The sequence below is a fragment of the Gymnoscopelus microlampas genome, assembly GCF_963454915.1.
Source record: "Gymnoscopelus microlampas genome assembly, chromosome: 2".
NCBI classification, from domain to species: Eukaryota; Metazoa; Chordata; class Actinopteri; order Myctophiformes; family Myctophidae; genus Gymnoscopelus; species Gymnoscopelus microlampas.
The window spans coordinates 26936541-26954590 of NC_139939.1; the positions used below are offsets into that span (position 1 = coordinate 26936541).

Sequence of the window (18050 nt, forward strand, 5' to 3'; positions counted from 1 at the left end):
GCTTTATTGTGTATGCCAAACACACAGGCAGACCAACACAGTCATTGAATGGCTTCATGAAGATCTTAATTCACTTTTTAACTGCTAAGGTTTTGCATTCATTTACCATGAACCTGTCGACACACCTAATTATTCTGATATATTTTCCTCATACTACTGTAATAGACATACTACTAATACTCAGGTGAATGAATGACATGTTTGTTCTGCTCCACTAGGTGGTGGTAGTAGGCTGTCATGTTTTCTAAGGATTGCGTTGCCATCCAGGAAAAGACAAAACAACTAAAATTGGGCCAGATACTATTCTTTCTGGTTAATGTGTCAAAATACCACAGTGGTGCAGCCACAGTACAATAAATATCCATGGTATAAATACAGTATGCCACAATTTCCGGAATAAGGAGTAAATTATGCTGAGGCGTTCACCCTACTAGACAGTATAATCAACCAAAGGCTGCTATTACACAAAATGTGGATTTGACCACTGGTCATTTACTAAAGCACAAGACTAGACACCCATAACTAGTCATTGGGTAACGTCACAACCATTTGTTCTGATTGGCTCTGAGATGAACGGACAACCTTTAAAAGCCAGAATATCTCAGTGGAGAATATGAAGGACTGACTTTCATCCCCATCTGTACCCTCATCCTCACTACTTTTATTGCAGAAGGTGAGATATCAACAACTTCAAAATAAGTAAATGACATTGTATGCCGTTATGAAGGGAAATAATATCCATGCATTTGGTTTTTATTGCTTTACATTTTTTTTATATATATATTTTCATGTAACTGATTGTGAATTCTATCTGCAGCTCTTGCAGAATTCAGTAAAAATGAAACTTGCCATCTTGTGCCTTTGTCTGGCCAGCACAGCCTCTGCTGCACCAGTAAGTTAAAGAGATAGACATTCACTTTCATGAATTTGCCTCAATAGAGGCGGGAAATGTAATGTAAATTAACCACATTGTCTTTGGGCAAATATTTCTCCCTCCACCATAGTTCCTACATTACCTACCTCATTTTGGTGGCCCCAGACAAGGACCACCCACACAGGTAATGCACATTCTGTTCAGCGTTTTATTCTTTCTGTACTCCAATCTTCATTCATGTAGGTAATTTTGCGACTTACGTGAATAATGCAGAAAGATTGCTCTGTTGAATACATTTCTTTGTGATGCTTGCATATGATACTTTTTGCAGTCTATAATTTATGGCTTCATTTCCTCTCAGGTTAATAATGGTGCCTATATGCCTCAAACATCACCTGGAATGGCTCCCATCAGCATGGAAATAGTATGTTTCTCACCTGTTTCTCTGTCATATACCCAGTTCGTTATTGACTCTAAGGACTGGAAATGGGATAATATCTCATATATGTTTACACTTTCAGAGTGAACCCCTCAAACCCAGGCATCCCTATTCTGGGAATTTTATAATAGGTGAACGAACATCTGGTTAAAATAGGCGGACATTTGGCAAAAATAGAAGATCTACAAGCTCATCAACATGTCACATGTGAGCGTGTAGATTGGCTATTTTAGCTATTGATGTGATATAGATGTACTATTGATGTAGTAGATGGGGTTTAAGTGGTTAAATTATCGCTCCAGATGTTGCTGTGCACATGATTGATGTGTTTCATATTGTTCTTGAAGAGGCAGTAAATAAAATCTTTCATTGATCTGTAGCAGTGTATGATGCTGTCACACATGTCACGATCTCAATTATTTGCTCTTTTAAAGGTGTTCCCACGCAGATTTGGTGGAGGCCCCTCAATCCCTGGACAGGTTAACATGGCATAAAAGATCTCCCTGAACACACATGACTTTGACAAATGAGAATTTAAAAGCTTCCCCTAATTACTCCCCCCATTCATTCATTTTCAACTTGTGTCATCTTTCTTTCTTTCTGTAGTCCTTTCCCTCTCAGGCATTCATCAAGTACTCCATACCCCAGGCACCAGGAAGACAGAGTGTGGAAATTGTAAGTGTTGGTTTACCCCCTGAGATTACAGAGATTACAGGCATTATTGTACCTGAAAAGCACAATTTCTTTCAATTATTGCTCAAGGATACGTGATATGCCCAATTTAGAACCTGTTGAATCATGATTTATCACTGACTGCGCACATGGACTTCACAAAATTATACTTCTGCAAATGTCTGTTATTGACTAAATGTATATCAACTACTATAATGTCTTAGTTTTGCATAGATCATATCAGTTCACTGCTTCAAATTAGAAATTCCTCTGTGGTGAATGTATCTGAGGAAACATGTTTTACTCAGTTTTCCTGCCTTTCATTTATGCACTCCTATCCTTTCTTTTTTCAAGTACTACCCCTATGACTTCAACAAGCATCAGGTAAACGTTTCACCTGAGCAGATAAAAATATTCACTCACTTCTGCAGTGTCTTAGATACCATGTTCAAGCTATTGACTTTTTTTTTCAGATCATACCAAACCTCCCACCAATGCCACAGCTTCCAAATGTAAGACACAACCCTCTCCAGATTCATACAGTATGTGACTCCTTTGAACCTTAGAATTAGAAGTGTTTCATTCACATATCTGTAATTGTGTTTTTACAGATCTTCCCATTTGAATATCCTCAACAAACTGTACCTCAGCAAACCCCTAATGTGAGTAAAGACATGGTTTAATTTGAGGCCAGAGGTGAGATTAGATTATTGCACTACGTGTTTTAAGTGCTCTCTTCTGAACCCACTGTCTTTGTTTTTCCAGGTTGCTACTTTTGCTGATGCTAATCCACCTCAGTCCCAGGCTCCTTTACAACCAGTTCCACAGGACCAGCCTGTGCAGGCAAGCCAGGTAAGCATCCAGTCCTATTCATTTAAATGTATGTGTTCTTCTAACTATACATTGTCATACAGACAGCAATCATACTGTGTTTCACCCAAAAATCCCAGTTACAGTGAATAATACACTGTATGAAAGTATGCAAATTGTCCTTTTCTTTTAAGATTAGCTCTTCAGTGTAATGCCTTTTTGTTAATAGTATATTTCTTTGAAATATTTGTCTCTGCAGGCTCCAGCCAACCAATAAAACATGGACACACAGGATGCAAGACTATTCCACCAAGGTTAACATTTTGACAACTGCAATGAAATAAATGCTGTTTATTCACAGGCAGATTGAGATGGTTTTATATTTATTTTTGCCTGTATGCAGGCAATTGTTAAATCTATGCTAGCAAAGGCTCAAACAAGTACCCTGCATCTGTAGACTGCCACTGAGATTAATCTGCATTATAAACCATTACAAGATCACATAGCATGAAGCTTTTGTCTGAAGAAGCCCAAATAATTGCCAGCTTCCTCCATTAGTCTCAATAGATGAAAGCAAACCCGCTGCGGACCTTTTGACTCCTTTATGTCATAGATAAATGCAGCACTGTATAATGTACATTATATCAGAAAGAAAGAACCTCTGCATACTTTGTCCATTTTGAATGTCTCTCTCAAATGTACTTTTCTTAGAGAATTAAAATCTACGTTTTCAAGCAACATTTCAGCCTTTATTTTCATATTGTCTATCATTGATACATAAATTAACCAGATGTCCTTTGATGAAATGAGCGCATAATTGACACTTGCTCAAGGAAAGCTTCCACGCTGTGAGATGTGACATTGTAGCAGATACCGTAGGGTACCTCAAACAGACTGCTGGTTTAATCATTCTTCTCCTCATCCTCTGCCCTGAGGGTTGGGGCCAGTAACAACAGATCTTTCCATCTGCACTCTCACACTTGTCTCTCAAAAGATAGACTGATAGACAGGCGCCATCTTTAAAACTATTTATGACTGTCTCCCCTTCACAGGCTCTCTTGCCTTGAGCTTTGTATCACATACATTTCTCACTTCTATTACCTGCAGGTAGTAGCAGTTGTCAGCACAGGTTTGAAAAGGCCTAATTTCACTTGTCATGTGCTATGATGGTCATAGTCCTGCACACATGCAGGCAAACGTGTGCGTGTGTCATTAAATCATTTGTTTTTTAATGACAATGGCGTGTGTGTGCGTGTCTGTGTGTCTGTGTGTCTGTGTGTGTGTGTGTGTGTGTGTGTGTGTGTGTGTGTGTGTGTGTGTGTGTGTGTGTGTGTGTGTGTGTGTGTGTGGGGGGGGGGGGGGGGGGGGGGGGTAGTCAGTGGAATTTCTGTAAACCTCACAAGTTTCAAGAAGGGGAAAGAGTACTCATTGCTCTGTGTGTTTGTTCAGTAACAGGGGTCTCCATGTCTCTCCAGGTCTTTATTAAACAGACAATGCCTTTTCAGGACGGTATACAGTACCAATTTGTCCAATCATCAATTCAAACTTTATTTCAGACCCAGGGAGATCCATATCACAATTATACAACACAACACAATAAAGTAACAGAATACATACAAAAAAACATTGGCGCACAAACATGTGTGCCAATGGTTCCATAGAGGAGAACCTGACAGAACTGCGTGTAGGGTCCGTTATGACATGGGTTCCCAAACTTTTCAGCCCGCGACCCCAAAATAATGCGGCCATTGACTCGCGACCCACCTAACACTGGAGGTAACTTATGCACATAAACTTGCACCTTCGGTGCGCATTTGTAATGTGTTAAAATGGTAAAATGAACTATTTGTAATCATTTTGAGATGTATTTCATCCATTCTGTTGAATAAAAATGTTATGACCCAAAATAATTTCGCGACCCCACCGTTAGTGTCCCGCGACCCCAAGTGGGGTCACGGCCCCAACTTTGGGAACCCCTGCGTTATGACAGCGATTATGTCATTTACTGACTCACATAAACCTGTACATAAGGTTACGTAGCACAGAAGAGCAAGTGGGTACCCCAACACGAACAAACATCTGGCTTGCACTGGTCCTTCTTGGAGGTCTCAGCAGGAGCCTCATGCAGTCAATATAGGCCACTGTGAGTCGTCTGATGCTGCCTTGCCTGTAGCGACACCAAAGGTGGACAGTATACAGTGGTGTACATCTAATGAGAGATCTTCACAGGTACCGAGCACATGCTAAATTTACGACACAGTATGTTCGCTTGGGCATACAGCTTCTGCCGCTGTCTATAGATGTCCTTGTCATCTGAAAGGTCTTTGGAGATAATATGGCCCAAATAGGTAATCTCACTGCACACACTAAGGGCAGTGCCAGCCAGATAGAAGTCAGGAAAGGTGGATTGTCTGTCTTCTGTCTCCTACTTCGGACAATCATCATCTTACTCTTTATAGCATTGTATTTTATATTAAAATCAAAACCATGTCAGCATATCCTCAGTAGCATATCGTAGTCTTGCACGCACACGCACACGCACACGCACACGCACACGCACACGCACACGCACACGCACACGCACACACCCACACACACACATATACGTATATTCCTCAATCAAAATGTTTGCCACGGACAAATTGAGTGGTGAATAATATTACCAGAAACACATACATTTTTAGATCTAACCCTAAATGTATGCTAGTCCAGTAGACAGGATGGAGAACACATGCTGCGTTTTTAAAAAGGGAGCCCTTTGTACTGCGTAGATGGAGCAATTTGTAACCCGTGTTTCAAAAATTGTTTTAAAAGTAAAATGTGTTATTATTATTTCCATAGCCATCTCTGTACTTTTGTACTTCGCCTTCTTCTTTCTAAATTGAACTGATAGCTTTGAACTTTTCAAAGCATTAAAGACATCAGAGACAGTGAAAATAATTGTCATATTGACATCATCCTTTGATGGGTGTACTGTCTGGCACCCTAGGCAAGCGGATCTCAAAGTGGGGTCTGGGGACCCCCAGGGGTCTTTGAGGGGGTTCCAGGGGGTCCCTCGCCAGAAAAACTGCTTAATAGCATCAGAATCTGTTTAACCACTTTAAACATTTTTTATGCATCAGCAGACAACAATGGACAGCAGGCATCTTGTCTTGATCAGAGTGCCTGTTGTGAATATGAACAGTCTGGATAATCCAATATCATGATGATGAGAGACTTTTGTATTCTGATTTGATTCGAGTAACGAGGTGTCCTATGATAAGGTAGTAGAGTAAAATAATATTTTCTTATTTTAAATGTATTGAAGTAAAAGTGAAAGTTGTGATGAATGGGCTATAAACTCAAGTATAGAAGTATTGCAACAAGTACTTGTACTTTGTTACTTTACACCACTATCTCTGCATTCATCAAATCAGTGTCCTACCTATTCTGAAGAAAACCTAGAGATGGGCCCGCAGACATGGCCAAGTCTTGCCACTGACACCTTTGTCCGTGTATGGACCCCTGGGCCAGAAGTTAGGGCCAAACCTCACCTAACCCGAGGCTTCTCCACTATGGCATTGGGGAATTGATCATGTGTCTGCCATCCCTTACACGTACACCTTGACTGTCGAGGTGTAGGTCCCTACACCCCACACTGTGAGGAAGAACTGTCTGGAGGGCTTTTTTCCAACCCCCTCACCTAAGCCACCTAGTGTGCAATTGTGTTCTGTAGAGAATTGTTTGAACCCTCAACCCTTTTCTCTCTCCTCCTCCCTACGGTCTAACTGTGGCTCATACCAGCCTCAGCCTGTGCTGGTGTGCAAGGGTATTTTATGTGTTATAGTAGGCTTTTTCAACAATGTAGATTGTAATTAATAAACAGCTTAATTTAAAAGTAATTTCAATTTGATCTGTGACTTTGGCTGATCCTAATGTTTTAATCCAGTTTAAAATAAATATTGGTCATCTTGACCTTTCTTTACAATTACAAACCTGTGTTGTCATTCAGATTGGTTACCTTAGAACTTTTAATGGATTCCTTGGGTGAAACTCCCAAGGTGGCGTAGTATTGCAAACAATTAATTTGATTCTGCTATTCAGCTCTACAGTGTCAAAATGTCATTCAGTATAACTGTCTGGGCAGAAATCAGAAAAAAAATATTTTCAAATTGTATGTTAAATAAATGAACACCCATGGCATAATTGTGCCAGTGTTTACAACAACAAAAGGTTATTATGATATATTCTATCTAAAAGTATTTAAAAACTTGAATAACTTTTGTCCGGAATTTGTACTTTTGTCAATCAGTGCAACACAGGTAAAAAAAAAGCCATTTTAAAGCATATTACATTATGTTAACCATGTGACTGTGTCATAACAAAGGACCTACTGAAGTCCTTCTATCAATGTGTTGATTGATTAACACGTTGAGATTGGTTAAATCTCGATTAAATAAACGTATTTCATAGTTTCTTACTCTAAGAGCAAATTCCATACAAGAGCCTTTGGAATCCTGGAAGTTAGATATATGTAAGCCTACTCCATAGATGCATAAGAAAAATCTACATTAGTGTTGTAAACAACCTAGTCTCCTTAATCTTTTCCCTTCCAGAAGGTCAATTTTTCTCTAAAGTATGCTCAGTCCTGATAAACTGCCTCATCTAGGAAAGAAGATGAACAATGACATCCCTCTTCATTTATCCAAGACCGTGCACAAAAGCAATCTAGTGAGGTGCATATGGCAACATAGAACCATACATCAGCAATTCAAGCTAAAGCCTGACTTATACTCTGTCATATGACGGTGTCGCTGGCTGACACAAGCACATCTACAAGCAGTGGTGGTAAAAGTACTAAATCTTTTTACTTAAATAAAGGTATCAATACTGCAATGTAGAAATACTCTGTTACAATTAAAAGTCCAAATTTACTTGAGTAAAAGTACAAAAGTATTAGCGTCAAAATATACTTAAGTACTAAAAGTAAAAGTACTCATTAGGATGCGGTCGGTCATAGCATTTCACATGTTTCCAAATAAAAAAATAGCCTTGGCTGAAGTGGTTAATATGTTTTACCAGTTTATGTAGTAACTTGTAACTAAAGTTTTCAAATACTTGTAGAGGAGTAAAAGTACAATATTTGCCTCTGAGGTGCAGTGGAGTAGAAGTCAAAGTATTGACAATTGGATATACTGCAGTAAAGTAAAAAATACTTCATCGTACAGTACATGTACTTAGTTACTTTCCACCACTGTCTAAAGCTCACAAATGAACTTGTAGATCAGCTCTTGCTAAGTGCTACAGTCATCTTTAGCATAATCTCATTTTTAATGCCTACACAGACATACAGTCATCACTGTCAGCAGATGAAGGAGCATAATGAAATGACCATGGCTCATGTTGTCATTATGTTGGATTATGGTCTTTTCTTAACTAAACAATGAATCAAGAATCCATGCAGGATTCTTCAACTAACAACTTTATTATAGGCCTAGTGTTAAAGTGCACGCATGCACATTTCATTCCACAAATAAAACGCATGTCTAGGCCCTTAAACAACGTATCACAATGGACTCCCAGCACTTCCAACAAAGATAATGCACTGGGAGCAAGTTAATCATGCAAAAAGACGTGCATGATTGGGGGAAAAAATGGTTCATGAATAGGAGCGAAGATCAGAGATTGATAAACAGACAGGCAGATACTTGCTTTTTGTGGTTGTTTTTTCGTGGTTGTAAGTTGAACTTTTGGCCCCAATTCCACTCTCCCCATTAAAGTATTGTAGAGATATGAACAAAGGAAGGGAGGGAGAGAGAAATTGAGAGAGAGAGTGAGACAGACAGACAGAGAGACAGAGTTAATTTACAAATGATCAGTGTTACCGCACCTTATGTCTATCCTCATGTACACACCTGCTACTATTTATGCTATACGTATACTGTATATGAAGCATATATTACTCTTAAATAATAAATGTACGAGTACACCACCTTGATGATGTTATAGCAAGGAAAATAATGAAGAATTTCTATAAATTGGGTTCCCCAAAAAACACAGATAAGACAATGAGACTTAGACGTTGAGTTTCCCCCAAACACATATAGAACACAGAAGTTTGAACATATACACTGGAATAAAATCTTATTGTATTAACTAATTAAAATCACACCTTGCATTCAACAGTTCATAAGAACCACAGTTTGCTACAGCCACAAGGTAATCAAACAGTTCTTTACGATAAATCCCTACAGGTAACCAGACCAGCAAAAATAAACCAAAACAGAGTCAGCAGGCCAGTATTGGGGGGAACAAACACAAGACAAAACATGAATTAATACAAACAATAATAATAAGAAATAGCTCAAAATAAAATCAAACAGCAACAGTGGTGATATCTAAAAGGAGATTACAAACATTTAGTACACTATACAACCAAATAAAGTATATCTCAACAAGTTGTGTTTGCGTATACCTTCAGTTCTCTGTATGTTCTCATACCCTCTCACACTTGGCATATGAAATCAGTAAGGCATGTCAACCTGAGTGATCACAACAGATAAAGCCATAATATAAATATAAGGAACATTATTACAGCATCCATACAAAACGTTACTCACCCTGGCACAAGAATACATTAACACACAGCAACAGACCCAGGTCGCAAGAGCCAGGGCCAGCAACCACCAAACAGCTTATGTTTGGTAGGCTAGATATCAGCAGAGGATATCAGGGCATCTTAAAGGAGCTACACCATGAATTTAAAAAAAAATAATAATATTTAATATCATATTGTTTATGTCCCTCAAACGTTTTTCAAAAGGTTTGAGCCTAAATCAAGCCTCAGATACTCATTCCAACTAACTTCTCTCTGGCTTATAAAGCACTTTCACATGCAATACCACATTGTCCTGTTTGGCACGGGCCGCTATTGAGCCAGTTTGTATGCATGTTATGTCCTGGTTCTGTGTGGAAAAAGTAAAAAAAAAAAATAAGATTTAAAAAAAAAAACTTTCTTTTTTTTTTTGATTTTTTTTTTTTTGGTTAGAACTAAAAAACGGGAGGAATTGTTCCCAGACGTGACGTAGGCAGGGGGAACAAATCTGACGGACTGTTTTCAGACCAATTTACATAAAAAACACAGATAGCCTATGAAAGCCTGCATGCTCCAAATTTGTTGGAACAGAAGAGAGGTGGGGGAGACCAAAAACACACAAAAATGAAGAAAAAGTTAAAATTCATGGTGTAGACCCTTTAATAGTCACACTGATTGCGAATGAGGAAGTGGAAGTGCAGCCATTCTACGGTGGCCCCTGAGGCTCAACTCTGACTGGCTACATGTTCATTATTTTTGCTGCATGTGTCCTTTTCCTGTGATAAACCGGACCTGCCTTAGCCTGGTTTGAGGGGCGGTGGAACTCCCTTTCTTACTTTTTAACTAATGTTGCCATTTTCATCTTTCAAAATGAATTCAAATTAACGTTAAAGGCATTGTAGGGAACATTAAGCCTAAATTTAAAAAATATGTATATATATATTTTTTGCATTTTCTCCCCTCTATCAGCCACTATATAATGATGCTGGGGTGTTTTCCTTCATTGAAACACAGTCCTCTGTCTGAAATCCGTATTTTCCCTTCTGTTTATGTTCATGTTGTTTATGTCCGGGTCGTAAATTAACGCACGCATGTGCGTGTCCGTGCGCGTCCGTGCCCGTATCAACTTTTTACTTTCGGTTTTAAAACGCTCTCAAACTTCTTTTTTGAGGCACATAATTTACTTTTAAAAAATCGTTTGGATAGAATTTAGTTGTTTAGCTTCATATATGTGGTCAATTTATCATGAAAGAGCCTATTTAAAAATATAAATTCAGAGAACCGTAGGGTCGGGCATTTCCGCGAATTGTATCCGCATAAGGCAACCTATTTTGGGCATGACTCATTTAAAAAGTCCACCCTGCGTCACCCCCTGGTGGTCGGGGAAAAGAACTGCTGGAGGGGCGGTGTTTGACAACAGTTTTTTTCTTTGATTATGTCTGAACTCCCTACAATGCCTTTAAAGGAGAGAGCCAGACAAAATACATTGTATCTGCCTATAATCAGTCACCAACATACCTGATGCAGTTGACTTTTTTCATAGAAGCCCCTGTTCTCCATTCCGAATCTGCAGGCCCCTCCCACAGCTAGAATGGAGCCTGGAGCATATCGCTAATTCGGCTATTTGTCTGGCTCTCTCCTTTAATTCATCACATGAATAAATAGGATTATTACCTGTTTTGTTACACGTAGATGCATGTTGAATACTATAAGAGTACCAAACAAGCTGTAACCATTGCATTTTGCAATGACTTTCTACACCATTGCTCAGACGCTCTGACAGCCCGGCTTTTCACACAGTGTGAGAATGGTGTGGTCAAATTTGTGGTTTAGCACAGTGACTTGCAACACCTACAGTAGGTATTTAAAAAGGGAGTGACAAGTGATTATCTGCTGGCAGCCTCACAACATCAAGAGAAAAAGGGTGAGCAAATAGCACTGTGCCGTCAACCTGTCAGTCAAAGTCTTCTTATAAATGCTTAAGGACATGCCCATCCTTATCATGAAAGGGGCTTCTCATTGGGTCAGTCATCTCAATGCATTCCATTAACTTTACTGTACTAGAGGAAGCATGAAGCTGTGAGATGCAGCGCTCACCAGTCCACATTTGCATAAAATACACTTGAACTCAACTTTATGCAAATTAATCAATCCACCTGGCTCACGAAACTCATAACATAACATAACATAACTGTCATGGCATGGTAGACGAAATATATATCTAGATTCACTACAGTACTACACTGCCCTTTTCACACCATTTACATTTTCGGCTGAGAAGGTTTATGACAAGCCTGCTAGGTTTTTCCTGCCTGAAAACATGATGACGAAACGAAGGACCACTCAACTTGCATGTTCTATTCAGGTGGTAATAAATAAATGAATAAAAAAATAGAGAATGACCCATGAACCAGAGTTCGGCACGTACCAATGTAGGCCCCTACCACAGGTAGTATAGTGAGATAAAACCTGTGCTTTTTGTAAACATGAAGTCTGTGCTTTCGGTATATTCATTGCACTTAGAAGGTGATGTGCCAACAATGTCAAAAGGATTTTAATCCAATGGAATTACTTTAACAATCATTATTATTATACGTTATTGTCTCCGCCAGGCCGAAGGCATGGCGAGAGAGTATGTTTTACCTCTTGTTGGAACATTATTTATTGTCACTCATTTACTCATGTTAGTACAGTAAATGAGGACTAGACTCATAACTATATGATAACTATAGTTCCCTTTTCCAGAAGGTGGAATATACCCATTTCCTGTTAACAAATACTTAACGAGACAAATCCTTGTATTTGTTTGAATGTATATATATATATATATATATATATATATATATATATATATATATATATATATATATATTAAATTAATATACAGTATAGACTTTGGCCTCTACATTTACAAAAGAATTAGGGCACAGGACATAATATTACTTTTAATGAGATGAAACAAATATACTGTAAAGACTAAGACATTTTGTGATAAGACTATAGAGCGTGCCAAAAATCCTGAAGGGGGCGTCAACAAGTGTCTTTTGGTAGCGGCGGACATCTTTGAGGGGTAAAAACCAGATTGACTTAACATTGCCCCCCCTCAAGTATGTCTGCAGCTACTATGCCACGCCCCCCGTGGTGACGAGTCGTTGGCACGCTCTATAGGGCATATAGCAACAGTTCAGGTGGTGCACACACATCCAATAATTGTGACGGGTGCTGGACAAAAAGTGGCACATGTGGTGGAGAGACAAGTCTTACTTAAACGCTCCCAAAAATGTATAAGCGGCAGACAGCACATATAGGACATCATTACTCTACGCAAGGGCGCCGATATTTATAAACACATGCGGGTGCCCAACATGCCATACATGCACGCGCGCGCAGCGCGCGTGCATGTGGGGCCCGTTCGCGCATGCGCGAAGCGCGTGCGCGAAAAATTTTGCGGGTTTGGGTCGGATAATTAACTTTTTTGGGGGGGTTTTGTAACTTTATTTCGGTTAATTCGGTTTATTCAGTACACAAAATGTACTCTGAACTGAGTATGTTTAAACTCCCCCGCCCCCCCACCCGCGGCCGAAAGAAAAGGCATTATTTTTCTTTGGGTACTTTATTAACAGTTTGCCAATAGTACAGTGGTACTGGTATGATTTTACAACAATGAATGTCAACTCAGACTCACTCATGACTTTACCGACCACGACCACCATCAGCAGCGGAGCTGGCTGTGCTATCCTCCGCTTCCTCCTCCTCCTCCTCCTCACTCTGACTGTGCTGTTCGCCTCGGCGGGTTTGAAGAAATTTAGTTTCTGCTGGGTGAATCTCTTCTTTGCTGAAGGTGCTGGTGGCTTCATCTTGCTATTAGTGCAGTAAAGGCAAGCCTCTCTCTTAGTTTGTGAACTTTGTGTTAATTTACCTGCTAGGTGAAGACTGTCTAGAGCCGGCAAAACGTAAACAAATGGGAGCGCGCTGCAAGTACGAGCGGCTGCGCGTTGACTGCGAGTATGAGCGCGTGCACCCCCCCCTCCTCATACTCGCGCGCGGCGCCCCCCCCACCAATGAGTGGATCTCCGAGTTAGACAGCTAGTAGCTACTGTAATGGTTATGGTACTGTAAATCCGGGCACCCACCACTACTGATTTTGAAAAAATAAAATAAAAAAAAAATAAAAATATATTTTTTTTTTTTTTTTTTTTTTTTTGGGACCAGCACCCAGTGGGTGCTCCTCATTTCAGGTGGGTGCTTCAGCCCCGAAGCACCCACGGTATCGGCGCCCTTGACTCTACGTTTGAACTCATGTTGTGCATATTTACCACTTATCTTATTTTTTATGTGGAAAATAGAAATTATAATTGTACACTATTCTATGTACAGTAATACATATTAATTGTGTTGTATTGTTCTATAAATAGTGCAGAAATATGTGTATATAGTTTTAGATTTTATAATGAAGAAAATGCTGAAACGTGAATGGCTCATTGCTGCTCTGGCTACAGCAAACCTCTTCTCCTCCGCAGATGAAGGTGATAATGATAACTGTGATAACTGTGTAATGAAAATTATTTTCCTGATGCTATAAGTTGAGGTTCGGAACACTAAACGAGTGAGTGATTTTATGATGTTGTGATGGTAGATGGTATTCTGTACCCCCCCCCCCCCCCCCCCCCCCCCCCCCGTTTTTACAGACGAAAGCAAAATGAAGATTGGTGCCCAAGATAATGGGAAAATTACAAGTTTTCCATAACTAATAATGAAGTTCCTGTCTTATCTGTTTTGGGTTGTGTTAACTCAGCATACCAAAAGGCAAATGCACAAACCAAAGAATGTCTCACTCATTATCTGATTTGGAACGACAGTACCAACATAGCAAACCACCAATACTCAAAATCACCAAGGGGCATTAAACCAAGCAAGCTCAAACAAACGAAACCCAGACAAGACACAGCAGTGTCTGTGTGTAGTGTCTCTTAACATTGGAAGAAAAGCATTGTCAAGTATGCATAGAACCTGGTTGTCATCATAGTCTTAATTAAAATGTGAAGCTATGAAATAAATGGGCTCCCAATGTTTTGTCAGACCTACTGACTTTCTCTTTCCATCTTGTTCAACCTTTTCTTTCTGTTATCTCTCTCTCTCCCTCTCTCTCCCCCCCCCCCCCCCCCCCCCCCCCCCCCCCTCTCTCTCTCTCTCTCTCTCTCTCTCTCTCTCCCTTAATTGTTTTGGAGAGTGATGCTGTTATCTGGCCTTCAAGTCAATGTGATGTCAGGTGATATCGTCTCAGTTCCCAGAGTTTTGGTTTAGTGCAATTAAGGAGGTATGTTTGCTAAGCATATTTGGACAGTGTGTAATTAAACATAAGTGAGACATGAAACCTACATGTCTTGCTGCTGCATCAGTTTTGAAATGGAAGGAGATTTCTTCAAGCATCAAAGGTCTGCATGTTTGCTGGATGTGATTGGCTGTCAGTGGTTGTTAAGGGCTATAAATGGCATCCATCTCAGAAGAAGTACAGTAGATGACTTTCATTTCCTCTGAAGGACACACCTTGAGCTGCTCTTTGCTGGAAAAAGGGTGAGATGAAACATTTCATTCATTCATTCGTTCGTTCCAAAATGTCATTTTGTAACAGATACAAATTCATACATTATGTTAGAAATGTAGAACCTGTGTAATTATAGTGTATCTGTGCATGTATTATCCTGGCATGTTGTTAAACCAACCAGTAGTTTTCGATCATTTATTTCTGTGGACCATTTTGCATGAAATGTGCTGATTACATTTTGTGCCTAATGTGGGTGCCTAATAGGAGAGAACCCGCTGTTTACAGTAGCAACATACCTCAAAACACATTGTGCTCAGCAAATTAGGAGCCTACCAAAGGGGGGGGGGGGGGCTGTTGTGGTTGTATGGGCATAAAGAAAGCAGTACACTTGGATACTAAGGCTTAAAAAATATAGAGATGATGTTTTTTTGCGGACTCCCTGGACACATTTCAAAGACCTCCAGGACAACCAGTTTGAGAATCCCAGGTTTATGTTGTATTTAACCTCTCTCTCTCTCTCTCTCTCTCTCTCTCTCTCTCTCTCTCTCTCTCTCTCTCTCTCTCTCTCTCTCTCTCTCCTCTTCTCTTGACCATTGTCCTGCAGGATAATCATGATGAAGCCAGTGGTGTTTTTGATGTGCCTGCTGAGCACAACTCTGGCTGCCCCTGTAAGTCTACATTATGTTTTATCTTTTAAATACCACAATGTTGTCCCAAGACTGTTTTTAAAGTTATTTTAAGATATGCAACATTAATGGCATTGCCTCTTAATTACTTTCCCCACTTGGTTTTTGCAGGCCCCAGAGAGTGGAAGCAATGAGGTAAGTGCATGGAGTTTTGTTTTGCCATGCTTTACTACCCTATGGCATGTTATATCATGTTTTAGTCATGTCATCAAGTGCATGATATGTTCGTGTGAAAGAGACGAAGATTAGCTTAATTACATGTCTGGAGTTAATGTTGTCTGGTATTTCTCCAGCAGATTGCAGCACATGCTAATGAAGCCCTGAGGTGGATGGAGTTGTACAGACTGTATCAGCAGCAGCAGGTCAATGAGCGGTTTTCAATAATATACATGCATGGTGAACAGAAGTGGCATATAACAACATTGTCTGACTACTAAGTACAAACAATGTAATGATAATATAGCACAGACATTTGTATGTAACACATATTCTGGGATCATATTTGGTTGTAATTTATTCAGGGAGCAGCTGGCAACCCTTTCCTCCCTGCAGCTGCAGCTGGCGCAGTGGTGAGTTTCTGTTTCCCTCCCTTGTTAAAACGCTGATTAACACAAATGGTCCAAAAGGAATCAAATCTAGTAGATCATTTAAACGGAATATGGTAATTACCTCTGTGAATCTATTATTCATTCACTGGCTGTTATTTGTCCCCAGGGTGCACCAGCCGCTTCACCAATGGTAAATATTAAAATATTATTATAAATACTACTATTTGCAATATATTATCATATTTACCAGTCCAGTCATATTATCATATTTAAAATATGTGAGAATGATAAACAGGTAAACAACAAGTTTCCACATAAAGATATCCTTCAATGCTCTTGGGTTAAAGTATGTATTTTGCATATAGGTAAACCTCCCCCCTCCTCCTCCTCCTCCACCTATGCCTGCTGGAGATGGATCTGATGAAGAGGCGGTGGTGAGTTGCATTTCATTATTTCCGTTACAATCCCTTCAGCTATTAACAACTGTTAGCCCCTACTAGCCTACTGGACAAGGAAAGCAGAAACATGCATGAGAAGTTGCTATGCTGTGAACATGAACAAATCCCTTGTAAGTAAATACTGAGCAGCACAGTAGCAGGTAGAGATCAGGGTTGTCCTTATGAAAAAAAAATACCATACAAAATGTAGTCTACTGTACAGCCTTTGAAGATTGGATTGAAATCATCATTTATAGACAGCCATATAGATTACTGGATATCATGCATGGCAGTAACATCCACTCTGACTCATCCTCGTTATGTTTTTTGTACAACAGCCTGGATTCTATGGTAACCTCGCACCTGCTGCCCCCCTAAACTCTGACGAGGTCGGTGAGGATGCCGCAGGAGCGGAGGCTGAGGCCGAGGCCGAGGCTGAGGCCGAACCAGCTGCAGTCGAAGAAGCAGAGGCAGCAGCTGACCCAGCAGCTGACCCAGCAGCTGAACCCGCAGCTGAACCCGCAGCTGACCCTGAGGCTGCTGTTGAGCCTGCTGTAGCTGAGGTCTCGGTCGATGTGGCTGCTGTCGATGTGGCCGCTGCTGATGTGGCCCCTGCTGATGTGGCCCCAGAGGTCTCCGTTGATGTCGCTGTCCCTGCTGCTGCTGACATCCCAGCTGCACCAGTGGCCGTTGAGATCGACGCCACCATTGTGGATGTGGCCGCAGAGGCTGCTGCTCCATAGTGGTTGACACCATGGTCATTTCAACCTGGTCTGATTGTTCCTCCCTCCAGAAGTCTTATAGCAACAGATGGAAACAGCAGTAAGTGTTCAGGACAAATGGATGGAAAGGACAGATATGTTGTTTTTTGAACAGGGACTGGAATGTTTCAATTGCTTTAATACAATGAAATGGTTTCTGTGATACTCTTCGAGAGAATAAACCAGTAACTGCTTTGTGCAATCAAAATGTTTTTTTTTCTCTGTATACGCTTTTCTATCTTTAATAAAAAAAATGAATAAAAATAAAGCCTGTCATAAAGCTTCCTTTCTTTGATTGATCATAAATCCATGTCATCTACATTAAGAATTAAAAATATGTATATTTGGGGAAGAATTAATGATAATGATAATCATTCTCCAATACCTAGACAAGATAGTTAAGGCTAATCTATGCTTCAGCAAAACAAATATTGTACAATCACCTATTTTCAACTGGAAACGTGTAGACACGAGTCGCACAACTCTTTTTCATCAAAGCATAGATGTGCCTATACACCACAGTATACTGTGCTATATTATTCAGTTCAAACAAAGGCAATGGCCCATTCTCTGCTGTACAAAGTCGAATCACAGCCAATAGGGAGAGCCACTGATCCAATGGATGTCAAGAGTACCTTGCTACTGTGTATACTGTACAGTATAGGACTCACCACTAAAGACTGACACTGGTTCAGATTTCTTTT

The 18050-nt window shown here is 40.0% G+C and overlaps 2 protein-coding genes across 5 annotated transcripts; both read left to right on the forward strand.

Annotated features, from left to right (window-relative positions):
- Positions 1-594: 594 nt before the first annotated feature.
- scpp5 (secretory calcium-binding phosphoprotein 5) lies at positions 595-3533 on the forward strand. Its single transcript, XM_084068089.1, has 11 exons — positions 595-673; positions 818-892; positions 1005-1058; positions 1236-1298; positions 1748-1792; positions 1920-1988; positions 2340-2369; positions 2459-2497; positions 2597-2647; positions 2751-2837; positions 3055-3533. Exons 2-11 carry the CDS (start codon positions 839-841, stop codon positions 3070-3072), a joined length of 510 nt encoding a protein of 169 aa, XP_083924215.1. The 5' UTR covers positions 595-673; positions 818-838; the 3' UTR covers positions 3073-3533.
- An 11325-nt stretch (positions 3534-14858) lies between these two features.
- Positions 14859-17614, forward strand: enam (enamelin). 4 transcript variants are annotated; one of them, XM_084067961.1, is made up of 8 exons: positions 14859-14943; positions 15519-15582; positions 15712-15735; positions 15894-15962; positions 16119-16169; positions 16315-16338; positions 16514-16582; positions 16924-17614. In XM_084067961.1, exons 1-8 carry the CDS (start codon positions 14888-14890, stop codon positions 17326-17328), a joined length of 762 nt encoding a protein of 253 aa, XP_083924087.1. In that variant the 5' UTR covers positions 14859-14887; the 3' UTR covers positions 17329-17614. The 4 variants fall into 4 exon arrangements, with proteins under 4 accessions (XP_083924087.1, XP_083924088.1, XP_083924089.1 ...); XM_084067962.1 differs by having other exon boundaries at positions 16122-16169; XM_084067963.1 differs by having other exon boundaries at positions 15897-15962.
- The last annotated feature ends 436 nt before the right edge of the window (positions 17615-18050 follow it).